The sequence below is a fragment of the Drosophila gunungcola genome, unplaced genomic scaffold, assembly GCF_025200985.1.
Source record: "Drosophila gunungcola strain Sukarami unplaced genomic scaffold, Dgunungcola_SK_2 000106F, whole genome shotgun sequence".
Taxonomy (NCBI): Eukaryota; Metazoa; Arthropoda; class Insecta; order Diptera; family Drosophilidae; genus Drosophila; species Drosophila gunungcola.
The window spans coordinates 88628-106112 of NW_026453268.1; the positions used below are offsets into that span (position 1 = coordinate 88628).

General features: G+C 38.1%; 1 protein-coding gene across 4 annotated transcripts in view; it reads left to right on the forward strand.

Moving 5' to 3' along the window:
- LOC128265264 (zwei Ig domain protein zig-8) overlaps nucleotides 1-17485 on the forward strand; it is a 122641-nt gene that overhangs the window by 64532 nt on the left and 40624 nt on the right. For all 4 annotated transcript variants that reach the window (XM_053001147.1, XM_053001146.1, XM_053001149.1 and 1 more), the window contains one exon: nucleotides 10514-10683. In XM_053001147.1, the coding sequence (XP_052857107.1) occupies nucleotides 10514-10683 (170 nt within the window). The remainder of the gene's footprint in view (nucleotides 1-10513; nucleotides 10684-17485) is intronic.

Genomic DNA, 17485 nt, shown 5'->3' on the forward strand with positions numbered 1-17485 from the left:
AAAGTAAAATAGTGTAATATTATAATTTCATTTTCGTTTCATTGATTGTATGTCCTAAGGCTGGCCACAACCATTTTCAAAACGGGTGACACTAATGAAAAACTAATAAAACAAGCAATTGGTATGATATGCTTTTCGTACGCTTTACTGAATATGTTAAAATAATATGCATATTTTAAAAGTTCTAAGATAATGTAAAAGGTAAACTCGTGACACTCAAATTGTAATATTAAAAGTTCATAAGGTCAACATTATCATATAGCTTATAACTTAGATTTTGCTGTTGATGGCCAATTTCGGTAATAGTTTTCATCTGTGCGCTGCCAATAAAAAATGACCCGGAAATTATGAAAAGGAGCCAATTGAAAATGTAAAATTGCTGAACTTGGCACAAAACTCATTTGACATTCAAATGGCAGTTGGACGGGAAAGGGGAAGAGCACGCATTGAATGGCATGTGGAAAGGAAGTTGAGGGGGTGGTTTTTGGGTGGTACTTGGGTGGCCTTGGGTGTGGCATTCTCACTCGATTTTCGCAAAAAAAATGAATGGCAAAATGCGCCGCCTTCACTTTTGGCTAGTTTCTTGTTCGCTCCGCCAGCCACTTTGCTATTTTTTTCTTTTGATAAATGTCACGGCTTGATGGGCTGCCAGGGCCATTAGGCGACAGGCTCTCAGACCCGATAGAAATAACCCCCCACCACCAACCCCTTACGCCCGGCTCAACAATATATTACACGCTTATATGCAAATGAGTTCAATTTCTGACCAACCGAAAAAGCATTATGGACTGGACTTGACGGCGGCGTTGGCGGCGGTGGCTGAAGAAAATTGCCAAGTTAGTGAATTATAAAACGGCAGAAACGGAAATGCCGGGCAAAATTGAAAATCTATGCGAAGGGAAAAAGGGAGAGCAAATTGCTGGCCGCCAGTATGGATTTGAGTGGGTGTGTGTGCTCGTTCGGTGTGTGTGTGGTGTGCTTATCAAACGGGGAAAGCTTAAATTTGCATAAGAAACCCCAAAATAAGCTGCCCAAAAGCATGCTCGACTGACCAACTTCATTTTACCCCGTATTAAATGGGGGTATTACTTTGTCCTTACTTGAGATTTCTTCTGAAAGTTTGCGTGTGCTTAGCTTGACATGTTATTTTGCCTTTTAAGATTTCATTTAGGTCGGACCAGTTCTAAGATGCCCATATAGTCATTAAATTTTCTATATACCATTTTTTTTTTTAATTTACTCACCTTTATTATAAAAATCGGTGACTCGCTTTTTGTTACTTTGCCATTATTTAGCAAGCGATTTAATAATTTCAGTCTATTTTGAAATATTATTTCATATAATTACAAATTTTATAAGCTGAAATACCATACATTTTATGTGATATTTTTATTTTTTTAAGTTACTAATGTATATTTGTAATACTTAAAAAAAAAATACAAAATATAAGTGTCCAATTTTTTCACCTTTAAGTAAACAAGTTGACAACTTATGGCCTCTTTCAGGGCACCTTGGGGCTGATTTCCACTAATCTGATTTATCTGAGCATTATTTTTTTCTGCTGAAACTATTTCAATCAAAGGCAAACTTTCAATTGGCAAACCAAAGCGGCTGCTTCCTCTTCCATTTGAATGCTAATCTTTGGGACCACGCCCACTACCCACCGCCCACTACCCACCGCCCACTTCCCACCTAGCCGTTCTCGTATATAAAGAAAAAGCTGAAGCTCAGCATTAAAAAGTTTCCGTACAAGTTTTTTGCAGTCACTTTTCCCATAGATATATTTCATCTCGAGCTACTTTTTTGTGCATTTTATCAGCACATCATGCGATTAACTTTTACATAAATGCCTATCAGCTGGCCCGACTTCTTGAGTTTTCTCCTTTCCCATCTGCTGTTCCTTTCCCATTTTTATGACGAGGCCTTGACTCATGTGTGCCTCAGATACACTCAGAAAAAATGTAAACATTAAATTAGGTTAATGCTTAAAAACTGAAAAACAAATACTTTGATTGCTAATGTTATTTGCCTGAGCGATTTAAAAGCATTTAAATCGATGTTGTTTTTCATAAAACTAAAAAATGTATCTTAGTTTTGTATGAAAACTAGACACTTATGAAAGAATAAGTAAAATCTTTAAATTTGTATACCTAATAGCATATATTTTAGAAAATCAAGTTTTTTAAAATCTACACATTCCTGCCAAAACCCCGATAGGTAATTAATTTCTTTGCCATTTCTGACATTTTTGTTAGGCAATTATAAACCACATGCAATACTATGGTATACCTTTCCATATGCATTTTAATGCAGAAAAAAAATTAGGTAGGAATTGGATTGGTTGATTATTTTCTTTTTACTCTTAAGCTTGCTCTTAAAATATGGTTTCAATTTGAAGATTTCTAGCATAGAATGGTAAAACATTTTGTTCCATGTCATAAGATGGATATTGGCAGCGAAAGCCAACCAACACACGGCCCGGAGATGGGAAAGCGAAAAAAGCAGCGAATCTATCTCGATGGGCAGGCATTAAAGGCGGCGCGACATAAACGTCAAGGGTCTGATGTCGATAAGAAAGCGACGTCGAATGGGGATGAGAAGGACCTCCGGGAAGTGGAAGTGGAAGCAGCTGGAGAGGACGAAAAGGAGCCAGAGGCAGATGCTTAGCCCCGTTGACAATTTTATTTGCATACTTCTTGGCGCACAGGGCGACGGGACTTATGACGCATGACGGAATGATTGTGCCCGCTTCGAGTGCCGCTTTCCCCGAAGTTTTCCCCCTTTTTCCCGCCCTTGTTTGTCTGCGTTTTTGGGGGGAAATTTCACTCCAGTGTTATTTTTGCTGGCTGGCAATCGCTCTCGTTTCGCAGCCAACTCAATTAAAGTGTCCCCACGGTCGCAGTTTTCGGCAGTGTGGCACACACACACACACACACACCAAGTGGCCGGAAGTGCCCGCCAGGGTTGCCACAGTCACGAACACACTGCACTTGATGCGTTGACTTGGCTTAGTCGCTGACTTTTCCCACCAAAGTCTGAAATCGAATGTGGTAATCCCGAGAACCGGTGCGGCCGCACGAAGCCACTCCCCGTATGCTAATAAATTATATGATTTGCTTTAAAAACCATAAAACTGGCATGCCACATGGACGCAACACAGTGGAGATCACAGCCCTGACCCCTTAACCCCTGATTCCTGACCCCTGACCCCTGCTCCAAGCTTCCAATCTCCCAATGCCAATCCCCACCCACTCCCACGCGCACTTCCACTCGCACAGTCGATTTGCGAACAGCGCTTAAGTGCACACTTAGCCCGGCCCACACTGCGTATGATAAATGTTAAAAGCAATGGCCAAGCCGGCCAACTCGGCGCTCACTGGACCACAGAGTCAGCCTTTTTCGGCACTCGCACTTCGAAAGCCTCTTGCGGGGGACTTTTCCCGTGCCCAGATTTCCCAGTTCGCTGGTTTGGCGCAAGGCAGAGCAACAGGTAAACGATACCCGAAATACGGAATAAAAATGAATGAGATTGGAGGAAAAGCGCTCAAATCGCGAGGCGGTAACATAAAAATGCCCGTTAAATTGAGTTTTGCAAAAATCGACCGAGGTGAATGCATATGCAATCGGCATGGTATAGTATTTCAAAAGGGTTCAGAACTGGCTGGCTGGCAGACAATCGATTGAGGGCCTACAATGTGTTTGGGCATTAAGGCCATAGCTGATGCTTCAATAGCACATTTTAATGGCCCCGCCAAGCATTCAATGGAAAAAAACGCTCAAATTTATTATACCATTTTGCAACATTGCAGCCAATTTTTTGTTCGAAAACCAGAACTCGAATATCCCGCGGGCTTTGCAAATAAAGAAATTACAAATAATAATTTGATATATAAATCTGATAGGGGTACTATAAGTAATCGTCGGGTTTTGCACTTTTTCATATGCAGATGGGGATGCAAAAGTTTTTAGGGCCAAGCGAAAAATGCTTTTCATTATTTCCGACAGGAGTTTGACTGTCGAATAATTGCTGATCTTTGCCGAAGTTGTGCTTTTTATAGACTTGCGTTTTTAATATTACCATCACATTGGATTACGCCTGAGTAGCAGGGATTATGTTTTTGGGAAATATAATTTATAATTGGCTTTCTCTATTAATACGTTTTAAATTTATTGAGGTTTCCCGAAAATACATTTTATGTAAAAAATTAAACTTTCATTAGGCACGTTTCAGCATGAACAGATATAAGGGCTTTTAGTCCTTACTTGTTTTTAATATGTAAATAAGCTAAAATTGTATCAATTGTGTTGATGGAAACTTGAATGTATTTTTTCATGCTTTTTTATATTTTCTCCTTCGATTTTTCGGTCGGTGGGTATTGGAAAATCTCCAACGAATTGTTAGAAAAATTCATATGCCCAGACAGTGGCGCCTTAATCAAGTTGCTCGACTGTCAGCGGCCATTTAGGCTGTTCGAGGGACGTCGGGCCATCACTTTTGTTATTCTGGCAATTGACAACTTAACGATGCCTTGGCTGCTCCTTGAATGGCATGCTCAAAACATTATCACGCACAGCGGGACAAGTCGTTGGATCCCAGGATGTTTCGGGATGGGGGCGTATGTAAAAAAAGCATAAAAATGCAAAAGACAAAGGACAAAGGACAAGAGACATGTGATTGCCGAGCGCCCTGTCCTTCGCCTGCCCGTATATGTGTGTTTAATAAAAAAATTATGAACTTCAATTACGCAGGAGTAGCGAGGGTTGAGGCGCCGCAGCGAGTGCATAAAACGCTGAACAAATAACAGCAGCCAGGATAACAGGGCCATATGTGTTAGTGTTTGTGTTTGCATAACATAATTCTTTCTGGCAAAGTTGTAAACCGAAAACGAGGACGTGTCATAAAGGCAGGGATGGCCAGGGTACTTTTACTTTCTCACCTAAGTAAGCCAAGCTGCAAATATTATAGCAAGAAATGGCATCGCAGAGTGCGTATTAGTTGTAAGTTGAATTATTTTATAATAATTAAAGGTATTTTTTAAATATTACCTAGATAAAAAGGGCGGCACAGATTTTCAGAGTACCTATCAAATGTGTAAGGTATTTATTATTTAAAAAACTAAATACCAAGGGTGTTTAAATTATTTTATTTTAATAAAGTGAAAATTAAATTAGAAAACATGGTCACTGAAAACGGTTCCACATTTCAGAGTACCTGTTTAATATCAAAAATGTTTAGTACACAAAAAATCAATTTGTTGATATATTTTATTTGAATTGAAGGGAAGGAAGATATAAAATGAAACTTATTTCCGAATAATATGCCAAATAAAATGCCTACAAAAGCAAAACGTTCCAGACTTTTCAATGTGAAAATACCATTCAATTAATAATTAACTACCATTAATACCAATCAATTGCTTTAACTATTTTGTTTCTGTTAAGGAAAATAAAAAAAAACAAATATGAAAAAAATTTCAAATTATATCAGGGTAAACTCGGAACCTCGTAATAGTTGTTATGTTCAATGTGAAAGTGTGTTTACAATTAAGCATTATATTAAATGTTAAATGTGTTTACGAATTAGCTAAACTCTTTTGTTTCAGTTAAAGGGAAATAAAAATAACAAATATTACAATATTCCGTATTATGTATATCAGGATATATTTACAAGTCGGGTAAAGTGAAGAGTACTGAGTAAGTACTGAGCCGTAGGGAGCCTACATCACTGGTGTTGGGTTATCTGTTTTTGGGGGTGTGAGTGTGCCAAGAGGGTGTGAGAGTGAGAAGGATACGTGCATGTGAATGGCGGCCATAAATCAGCTGACGACAGCCAAGGGCGGCCAGGATCATAGGCGTGGGTGTTGGTGTGTGGGTGTGTGTGTGGGTGTGAGTGTGTCACCCCAGAGGACTGACGGGACTGACGGTTCGCCTTTAATTGGCTTGCAGCCACCGAAGGCCTTGGGCAGCCTGCCCATCCCCTTTCCCCCGAAAAACGCCAGCAAACCACCATCCACCACCCACCACCCACTTGCTCATCAGCATAATCGTCGGTGTAATCGTCGCGCAAAAGCGCTCTCGTTTCTGCGACACCTAGCTCCAAAGCAGACCCCACAAAATAGAAAAGTGCCACTGGCCCAGAGATCATGGATGCCAAAAATGGCACTTAACACTTAGCAAATGTCGCTGCCATTTCGGGCAGCTATTTTCCTCCTTTTAACAGTGTTTTTTGCTTGGCTCTACCACACGAACGAGATTTTTGGTTTAATATTTATTTTACTGAGCTAAATATTAAGGTTGTAAAATTAATTGAAAATCAATGTAATTAAATACAATGAATATCATAATTTTTAAGGTCTTCAATTAGAACATATGCCATGAGGCTTTTGTTGCCCAAGGTTTAGTTGATGTTAAACAATTATTATTTTAATTAATTGAATAGCATGAGTTCTTGTTTCATTAAATTTTTTAAATACTTTGGGCTTTACGTATTTCGTACATTTTCCCATTGAATTCAACTGGCATTACTTAAAATATAACGTTCCAATACACAGATTTTCTCTGTTGACATTGCCAGAAATAGTAACTTTAACTCCAAATATCTAAAATCAACAAAAATGCTTTATGGGTGAATATATTGCAATTTACTTATTGCTTGGTAATGTTAGGAAGTTTATGATTTTCTAGTCTACACTGAAAGGTAATTGAACAGTGAAAAAATTATCTGACTATTGAATTCAAAATTCAATACTTAATATTTATATTAAATCATTATTTTAAATACAATGCATATTAATGGATGATTTCATTTTAAATGCTTTAATTAATGTTGAAAACAAATATATACACATTATATAAATAAAATATGGGTTGAATATAAGGTAAAATTTTCAGATACTAAAATCAATTCCGAAAAAAACCATATGAAAAATGTTAAGAAATGTTAATATTTTCATATTTAAAACAAATAAAAGCCACAATGTGGACTTCTAAATAATTGTTAGCTTTGGTTTAGTTTAGTTTTAAATCTGGGTTAATAGGTATATGCGTTTGGAAAACCGCACTGTCGTTTTTTTTATTTTTTGGCTCGAATATAGACGCCTAAAACATATTTGCGCTCCTTTTGTATGCAAAATTTCTGCACTATGCTCACACAGACCAACTTTCCGCATGGCACTTGGCCGTTTAATTTCTTTATTTGTGCATTTGAGCCCGTGTTCCCATTTCGTCATTTTCGCTTGCCGGGGATGTTTGCAAAATACAGCCGACTCGAGCTAATCTGCTGACAGCCAGTGCACAGTGAAGTCTGTTGCAGGTTGCTGTTGCACATTGCACATTGCACACTGCACACTGCATATTGCAAGTTGCAAGTTGCACATTGCAGGTTGCACAGCGCAGTGTCTGGTTTCAGGTTGCCGGCGGCACGTTGCAAGTGGCATTTCGGAGATGGTCAGGCGGCAGGATGTGCGCTATTTATTTGTTCACGGAACGGAAGCTGGCAAAGTGTGTGCGTTTGTGAGTTTGTGCGCTCTGGTTTTGCCGGTTTCGGGGCGAAACTTATCTGGCCAGCGGCACTTGGGCCCAAGTTGCTTCCCCGCGGCAGTCATCGCAGAATATTCGCACCAAGGAGTACACCATGTTACATAAACTGCTTACAGAACAACAAACAAGCTATTGGGCATATAATATGGGCGTTTATCATTTAATTAATTGCCTTTCGGAGCCATTTTCATTAAGTAATTTTCGCCTTTCGCTGCTGCTTGCTCTGGTCCTTTCACTCTTTCACTCTTTCGCTCTTCCGCAATTCAGCTTTTCTTTTTTTGCTTTCCTTGTTGCACTGCGATTCAAAGAGAAAAGCTGTGGGAAAATACACGAGAGGAGGAGCAACAGCTGTGTACTCGCCAGCTTGTATATGTGCTTATTGGAGATGCACAGAAAGAAAAACACTTGTCGTTAGCTCGATATATATGAGGGGACTTTAAGATAATATTAAAGACTGCTTTGTGTTGGCTTTTCAATTCAATTTATATCAATGGCACTCGAAAGCCTAATTTTGGTTACTTGCGTTTACAAATAAAGTCACGCTTTGTTTTCTCAATTGGGGATGCTTACAACATTTTGATTTTACATATTTACAACACTACAAATATAGTTTTTTTTGTGAATACAATGATTGTGATTAAATAAGAGAGCATTAATTGAATGAATGTTTACAATAAATTAATCAATTCTTACTTACTTTTTAATAATATAAAAATAAACACATTGAACATATTTAATGAATATTTAAGGGCCGACAATGTCTTCAATATATACCACAAAACATCTTCTTGAATTAATAACTCACAAATATACATAAAATATATAAATTCAATGATTTAAGTAAACCAAGTATAGAAAATTTGTTGAATGAATTGTTGAGTGCTTATAACCAATTGATATATGCTTTAAAAATCTTGAAGAGTGTGTATCAGCCATTGAAAAAAAACATCAAGTAGATTCAAACTGCACGAACAATAACCACTGTGTTTGAAAATTGGATATGGCAATAAGAAAGTGATAGCATTTTTTCGCGTGCTCATAAGAGTACATACATGTTTTGCTTATATATGTATTATATGCTGGTCCTGCGGAATCTGCTTATGTGTGTGTAGGCTGTGTGTGGGAGTGTGTGTGGGAGTGCGGGTGTGTATAGAGAGCCGCCTTTCGATCGGCACCAAATTGCCACTCGTTGTAAAGTGGCAATTAACGCCACATGACGCTGTCAACAAATGGCCCTGGCTAGGCATTACATGCCCATGCCCATACCCATGCCCATAGTTTATACGCACATCCATACCCACATGAAAACACACACTCCCTCGCACACACACACACACACACACACACACACACACACTGTCATGTGGGACACTTACAACACTTGTTAAGTGCATTTTTCAATGCCCCCGGGGCTTTGGAGTAGGGGCAAGCTCAAAGGGTTTTGGGCCAGGGTGCTTCGGTTGTACTAATTTTTAAATTATTACCCGAGACACGACAGCAACACGAATGCATTCGCATTTCCAGGAAAAATGTCTGAGCCACAAGTAATGAAGAGGTGTGCGCCGCAAATGCAATGAAGACGAATAGAATCCGACAAGAAAACCATTTTCCCAGCCATTCGCCGGCCACGCCCACCTGTCATTTCGAGTCATTTGAGGGCTGGGATTTTTGAAAAGTGTGGAGGGGTGGCTCTTTGTAATTTTCGACATAAGCCCGTCATGGCTGTCATGTGCCCATGCAGGTCGTTGTTATAAGTATTATTGCGGTGCTCGAAAGCCATGACGGGTTTTGTTAATTATAGAGTAGTCAGTCGAACAACCCGCATATGCATTCATATAACATATCAATACCGTTTGGCCTTTTTTGCTGGCCTCTATTTGCCAATTGTGAATGCGGTGCTATCTTTGGGCAAGTTCGTTTCTATTAACTATTGAGATCAATAGCAGGAATATTAAAAACATATTGAATTGAAAAGACTGCTGTCTGCTGGCTAAAATGGGGAAGACTACAGATGACCATAGATTACCCAAATATAGATAGTATTATTATATTTAAGACGCCCCCAGAATAACTTATTCTAATTGAGGGTAAACAATTTACTAAGGTAAATTATTTACTCTAAATTACTATCCTTGCATTTAAGTATTACTTCTAGAAAAAATTTATGAAAAGACTATATATGAAAATCTAAAAATATTGGGGTAAATGTTTATTTCTCATTACATTGGGCCTTATACATAGTTAAAGCTACAGGATAACAATCAGTTTTTTTTTTGTTTTAATCTATAGCAAGAGGAGAAAGGGTTTTTTTTGTACGATTCCTATCAATTTAATATGCAAAGAATGACGGAATATGATCTTGTTTTGAAAAACGGAATAATAATACAAATTCGAATATTTTTAATGTAAATTAAAAAGATTTTAACGGCCTAGCCCGAATTAAAAAGATTTATGCTTGCATATATCTATATACAAATGCGGTCTCAATATAAGTAGTATTAGAAAATAATTATAATTAATAATAATTCCTGATAATAATTAATAATTATTTTAAAATTCACTTTTGGGCAGAAAAAACCCAATAATCGCCGTTCATCTGCAATTTGTATTGCAATAAAAATGTTTTTAATACCAATCAAATTATTAAATTAAAAATTTAAAAAAATATTTATTTTACCAAACTTTATAAAAATATTTAAAAATATAATACCTATGATTAGGGTGGATTTGTTTTATTTGCCCCATTTAGTTTATGTTATATATAAATGATCAAAAGTTGCTTCCAGACTATTTTTGATTGATATTTCCCAAAGCCAAAGTCTGCTATTATTTTGACCGCAACTGTATGCCTCGTGCAGTGCCTTGCAAACTGGTGTCCAATATTATGCCCCTCTCTGCTTAGGAGTTGAGTTGATTAGTTCTCCCCCCTTCTCGCAACCTTTGAGCCCAACTAAATTGTTTTCCCCACTTGCAGGCTGCACGGACGGCGCCTCGAAGCGCTTCTTCACAGACTTCCTGCAGGATTTGCCGACGCCCGGAACCGGAGGACCGACCTTCGACACGACCATAGGCACCAATATCACAGGACTCGTCGGCAAGACGGTGAAGCTGACCTGCCGCGTCAAGAATTTGGGCAATCGCACGGTGAGTACGCACCAAAATGCCGCGGGGATGCGGGGTGGAAGCTTCGCATAATAATTTTTAAAGTACTTGACCAAAAAGGAACGAGAGGGAATAAAAAGTAAAAGTTTTGCAGTGCAAACTTGTCAAAAGGCGTTACGCTTGACAGGGCGGCGAGTGCGGCGGTGCTGCAGTTGTGCCACGCCTTCCAAACCGCCCCCGGAAAGGGGGCGTGCCAGTGTGCTGACGGCAGCTGTCGCTTGTCGTTTTTGGTTTGGATTTTAGCCCCAGCCCCGAGGGCTGAGTGAAAAGTTGTAAGCCCAATCCCCATCGTCCCGTTCCTAGCCGACTTTTCATTATGAAACGCAGCTGCGCTGCAGTTGCAGTTCGACTTTCGATGCTGTTGCTGTTGCAGCTGTTAAACAATTAGCAAATTAAACTCTGAACTTTCAACCTTCGCTCGGGCAGCCGGCTAGCGAAATCAGAAAACAATGCGAAAACACAGCCGGGACGAATGTTTCGCTCGGCATTGCGTACTGAGTTCTGCGTTTCGCTGTGCTCTGCGTTCTGTGCTCTGTTCCGTTTCGTTCGGTACAACGCTGCGTATGAGTGACGTCGCCCCCGCCTTTTAGCAAGTTTTTCCTCAAGTGTCGCGCGGCCATAAAACTTTCAAAATTTTTACGCTTTGCTGGCTTATTAGGTGAGTGGCGTCCTGCAAGTCCTAGTTCGAGTCCTGTTCCCCCCACCCCCCTCCCCTCCCCCCCCCCCCCCCATTTTGTTGTTGTTGCCCCAAAAAAGTTTTCGCCGCTCGCTTCCCGTTTTAATTTCAGTTTGACAAAGTGAATGAATGACTTGAAGCTCGAGTTCCGCTCACAGTTCTTTTAGTCCCAGGAGTTCTATTTTTCTGGGAGTTGGGGTAAAAGGGGTGCTCGTCGTGGGAAATTCAGCCTCTGAAGGGGGGTTTTTACCAAGCTCTAGTAATGGACGCGTCCAGCTAATTACGAGTCTCAGGCAAACAAGCGACAATTAAGTACAGTGCCGTCTTGGTATCAATTATTCCCAAGCTATTTCTGTTGCTTTTCATTTTTGCCGTCAGAAACTATTGAATTACAAAGGGGAAATTATAGCCCCGGAATATTTAATATCAGAAGTCATTCTGGCTGCTGTCAGAGCTTGTTTCTGATTTTCCATCTACTTCTGTCTGCACGGTGGCAAAAACTTTCCTTATACTGTTTTCATACGAAAGCCACCTTAAAGGCTTGCGGAATAATTGCTGTGGGCATTTTAAATAATTTGGTTTAAGCTTTAATTTGTATTTTAACTTAAATTTTAAAGGATTTCCTAAGAGTATTATTTAGTTTTGGTTAACTAACGCTTATTGTGTTTCAATCCTTCAGTTTGATTTTAAGAATAGTTTAACTCATTGTTTTGGCGTTTTAATCAATAATCATTTCGAGAATTAAAATGTAGATCGGTGAAATATAAATCAATTGTATGTAAAAATTAATTAAAAATGTTTTTAAAGTATTTAATAAAAAAGATTGTATAATTGTACACGAAACCAAACTTTAATTAACATACGGCATAAATGACCGTTCACTGGCACCAATTACCAATTAGTAAATAAGGAACAATGTAACCTTATATATACATTATTTAAATTCAGAAAACATAATGAAAAACCTTGTGAATAATGCAGTATATAAGATACATGATTATGACACTGGGAAACTATAAATAACGGAAACAAAAAAAAAAAAAACACCTAAAAAATCAGTTTTTCTATCAAAACGCTAAGAAATAATGGTCAATAGATGGAATGTCATACACCACGGAATTCGCCATTAAATTGTCAATAAATTTGCATTCACAGTTAACAATTTTTCAGTTTTTCAAATTTTCGCAAAAAATGAACAACAATAATAAACATGATAGGCAAATCTTAAAATGTCAATTCCTTAACCATCAGTACTATTTATTCAGGGATTATTTATGACTAGCAGTGAGTTGAACATATTACTCAAGCATTCGATTTAATTAGCTTTCTCATTACTTAGCTTTATTTACTCCCATAAGCAGTACCAGCTGCCTGACTGGCAGTTATCCAGATTTCACTGGAGACTTATGGTTTTCTGTCCCGAAATATCCATATATGTATAACCGACTGTGCTAGCCAAAGTCCCAACGTGATGTATGCATTTGTGGCATGGGCTACTTTCGATAAACTAAGTGCGAAGTGCGTTGGTCATCGAAGCTGATGAGCTGGCTAAATACTGTGTAATTAATCACAGGCCGAGCAGCCTGCCATTTATTACTCGCCGTTCACCCCGATCTCCCGTTACTCAGACATCAGTTGATTTCCTCCCAGACGCCTAATTACTCAGAAGATGTTAGTCCATGAATTATATCAGCACACGACAGCCGCAGAGTGAACAAGTTCACTTTTCAGAGGGTCTCATGCAGCTTGCACATGCTTCTTAATGGCCACAATTTTCCATGCGATTTAACAATTTTCAAGCTAGTTTTTATGCAAAACAATAAATGGCGCCATAAAGTATGGTATAGTGCTTCATTATCCGCTCCAAATTCAATTTAAAATTGGTGGGTCGAAGTATCGCTCTGGGGGAAATTTATTCGGAAAGCACATTCAAATGCTGCGAATTTCTAAATTTATTCTATCAATGCTTTAGGCAATTTGAAAGTACAACTTTAGCTGGAAATGTGAAAAGGACTGTATCAATTTAAATGTTATATTATATAATTATATTTAGAAAAGCTGTGCCTTTTCTAAACTAATTTTTTTGAGCTGAATAGTTTTTATACCCTTGCAGAGGGTATTATAATTTCAGTCAGAAGTTTGCAACGCAGTGAAGGAGACATCTCCGACCCTATAAAGTATATATATTCTTGATCAGCATCACTAGGAAAGTCGATCTAGCCATGTCCGTCTGTCCGTCTGTCCGTCCGTCTGTCCGTCCGTCTGTCCGTCCGTTTCTACGCAAACTAGTCTCTCAGTTTTAAAGCTATCTGCATGAAACTTTCCCAAAAGTTGTCTTTCTATTGCAGGTAGAATATAAGTCGGAACGAGCCGGATCGGACGACTATAGCATATAGCTCCCATAGGAACAATCGGAAAAATAAATTTAAAACAAGAAAGGAAGCAAACTTCGGCAAGCCGTAGTTTATATACCCTTGCCGCTATTGCAAAAATTAAATATTTTGAAAACATTAAAATTATGCTTTACTTACGTATGTGTCTAAAATCATTGAAGCAATGATGATTTGCAGCTCAATTATTAGATAGTTATTTTATATAATTTTATTATTTCTATGGGAGCTATATGATAAAGTCGTCCGATTTTGATGAAAAAAAAAATCGAAAAAATAAATAAAAAAATGATACCCTTGGTTTTTTAAAATTTTTTTTTTTAGTGCTTCGAGATATAGTATTGGTTAAATATTTCAGAATTACGGTTTAAATTTCATCAAAATCAGACGACTATAGCATTTAGGTCCCATAGGAACAATCGTAAAGCTGCCATAGGAACTATCGAATAATTAAGCTGAAAATCATCATAGCTTCAATGTTTTTAAACATACACGCAAGTAAATCATAATTTTAACGTTTTCAAGAGTATTTTGTTTTTAAAATAGCTGCAAGGGTATATGAACTTCGGCACGCCGAAGTTTGCTTCCTTTCTTGGTTTTTTGTATATTGCCTACCGTTGAAATAAAGTTCTTCAGGGGTCTTTTGAAAGTGTCTAAAAGTATGCAATTATATATTTAAAAATCCAATAGTCCAATGGGGAAATGTTGAAAATCAATGCCTAATGTACCATAGCATACTTTTAAGCATACCTTAAAATTTAAGAACAAAATTTATTTTATAAATTGGTTTTAATTATAAAGTAAGTTAACTGTTAATTTATATGCCATGGCTTAACGTTTTATCTAGGGAGTCTTCTAATGGAAACCAACTCATTGCCGTTGAAAATTGGCCACATTTGCAACCCATCCTTTGTACTAGGCCAATTCCTACGAGATTCAGAATGCGAGATGCCAGGGCAATCAGGCGACATTAAAATTTCCCTTTGCAATTCATTAGCAAACGCGATTTGGCGGCATCCGAATGTTTATTAACAAAGCCTCTGCTTAACATTGCGTGGGTGGTTTTTGGTGGGTGGTGTTGGATGGTGGGTGCCAAATGGGTGGTGGGTGGTGGGTGGTGGATAATAGGGCTGACTGAAGGAGCATGTCATTTGCGGTCTTCGAGATCCGACGACCGCAAGTCAAGGCTCCTTTCACACCGCAGAATCCCAATGGCTGCAGGCTGCAAAGTGGAAAGTGGAACTCGGGGAAATGGGTGCTCCAAATCCTCATTTCATGTAGTTCATTAGTGTGTAATTGTGTGGGTGAGCGTGTGTATGTGTGGGTGGGTGGGCAATGCGCATCGATTTGCATCAATTGAATAGTCAATGTCCTGAGCAATGACCACAGCCGCAGAAGGGACAACGGCAACGACAACGACATCGTGACCAAGATGACTGAGGAGCCAGGAGCCAGTTGCCCAGGTACAGTGGCCAAAACCACAAGAGTTCGAATGGCTTCCAAAAATATTGATTTTGTCCTCAGCTGTTTTTCAAGTGGCATACGGCAAGATGAAATTCTGTCGTATTTTAAATGCTTGTTTGGTTAAGAAAATCACTTGACAGAAATCTTGAAGACCACTTCTGCTGAGATGCATAGCGAGATACTTTGCAACAAAATGTATCTTTGTTCTAGAAAAGTAAACAATTACTTTAGCTCTTATCCCAAAAAAACATTTAATGGAATGCTCAATATAATTATTAAAATATCATTCTTGTATGTTATTAGAAAAACGGATTAGAAGGGAAGCAAAAAGTTAAATTAGTTATTTTTTCGTCACAATGCAATTTTTTTAAAAAATGATTTATTTAGGGAAAAACCTCATAGTAAAATCAAACATTAAAATATTTGAATGTAACATTGTTCTTCAAATTATAAAATTACTTCAAATAAACAGAAACATGATAATGTAATTATTAACATAGTTGGTTTGTTTATCCATTAGAAAAAATGTAGATTTTTTTTTTTTTTTTCATTTAAAACTACATTTTTTCATACTTAAAACTAAAATTGCAAGTGTAACACACTTTTTTGTAAGCGCGGGGTGTTGCGAGGCTAAATCGGTACCGAAAATATTTAGTTCAAAGTGAAAATATTTGGATTTTCCATGATTTTTTACTGGATGTATGGTGTATTCAAATTAAAATTATATTGCTTTATTTTTATGTAGAAAATATTTGTGTGGCTGATGTCGTTGCCATTTTTACTATAGTTTGAGCTTTGTTAACTTGTTTGTTTAAAAAAAACTCCACCGAATTTGTTAAAAATAACCACTGTTCTTTTTGGAGAAGCTGGTCCAGGGGGCACAAGCTGACCCCCGTTTGTAGCTGGGCCACTGCAATTGAAATTGTTGCGGTTGATTTTACAAGTAAATTGTCACTGCCAGCTGTAACCAAACCTCCATTCCACTCCACTCCAGTTCACTCTTTTGCGCCGCAACAATTGAAAATGCAATTTAGCGTGTGAGGTTTCGCTGCACTCCGACCTCGTCCTTCGTCCTTCGTCAGTTCCGTTTCCGCTGTTCCGCCGAGTCTTGCAGCCTTTTTGCATCCTTTTTCAACCCCATATCCAATCTTTGGCCTTTTGTTATCCGAATGGACACCGCAGTGGGTCCATCACCTGGGCGCCCATTTTCCCCGGCTGCCACCGCGATTTCCATGCGTTTTCGTTTCGCTTTCATTCGTGCGGCCTGAAAAAGAAATATGCTGAAGGCACGGCGAAAAAAATGTTATTAGCTGTACTCTTTGTCATTCAATTTCTGTGATATTTTTTTTTGGTATATTTCCAATTATAAACAAATATTTTTGTGAACTTGATTGGTGTGCACTTAAGTTATTTTTTCGTTCTTATTTTATATATACTTTATTATAATTATATATTCTTTTGCTTGCTATTCTTTATTCTTTACATAAACCTCCTTAAACATAACGAAAAAACTAACTTTGACGAGTCAATATATTTTTATAACATTCATTGCAGAAGGTTTTTATTGCTGCGAGATTATTTTAAAATCGTTATAAGCGATTGATGAAATAAACGAATTAATCAAATTTCAGCCTGATAGCCGCAAATATAGATATGTAAATATATATTTTCTGTGCATATTTGAGTGAACATTTTTTGCCGTGCACTTTCCCAATGCCGGTGAAAAACTTTTCTTTATTTTTTTGTGCTTTTTTCGCTTTGGCGAAAGTTAAAGCCTTCCTCCACGCACAGAAATAAATTTAAAAATTGTGTTTCGACTTTTTGTGTGCGAATGCCACGCCCACCCACTTTTTGACTGCTTTGACTGTCTGTTTGTTTGTTCAACGGCACAGAGGCTAAAAGCAACTGAATCGGGAGGAGAAATAAAGCAGAACTTTTGGCTTTCCCTCGCAAAAAAGTTAAGGAATGTCAACCAAATGAACCCTCTCCCAGATTCGCCCGAAAAATCTGTGCCAAAAAGGGAATTCGTAGTGCATTCATTAAATTAGTTGCAATACTCAGCCTGCACAAAGTCGTTTGGACTCATTAAAAAATCACTTTTCCTGGGACGTTAGTTTTGAGGGCGTTACTTTAAGGAGAAACGCTTTGAACATATCAATTGCCACGCCCACAGGACCACGCCCCCACACAAAGACGTCGCCATGCGCCCATTCAATCAGAAAACAAAATAAATATAAGCGAAAAAAATCACATT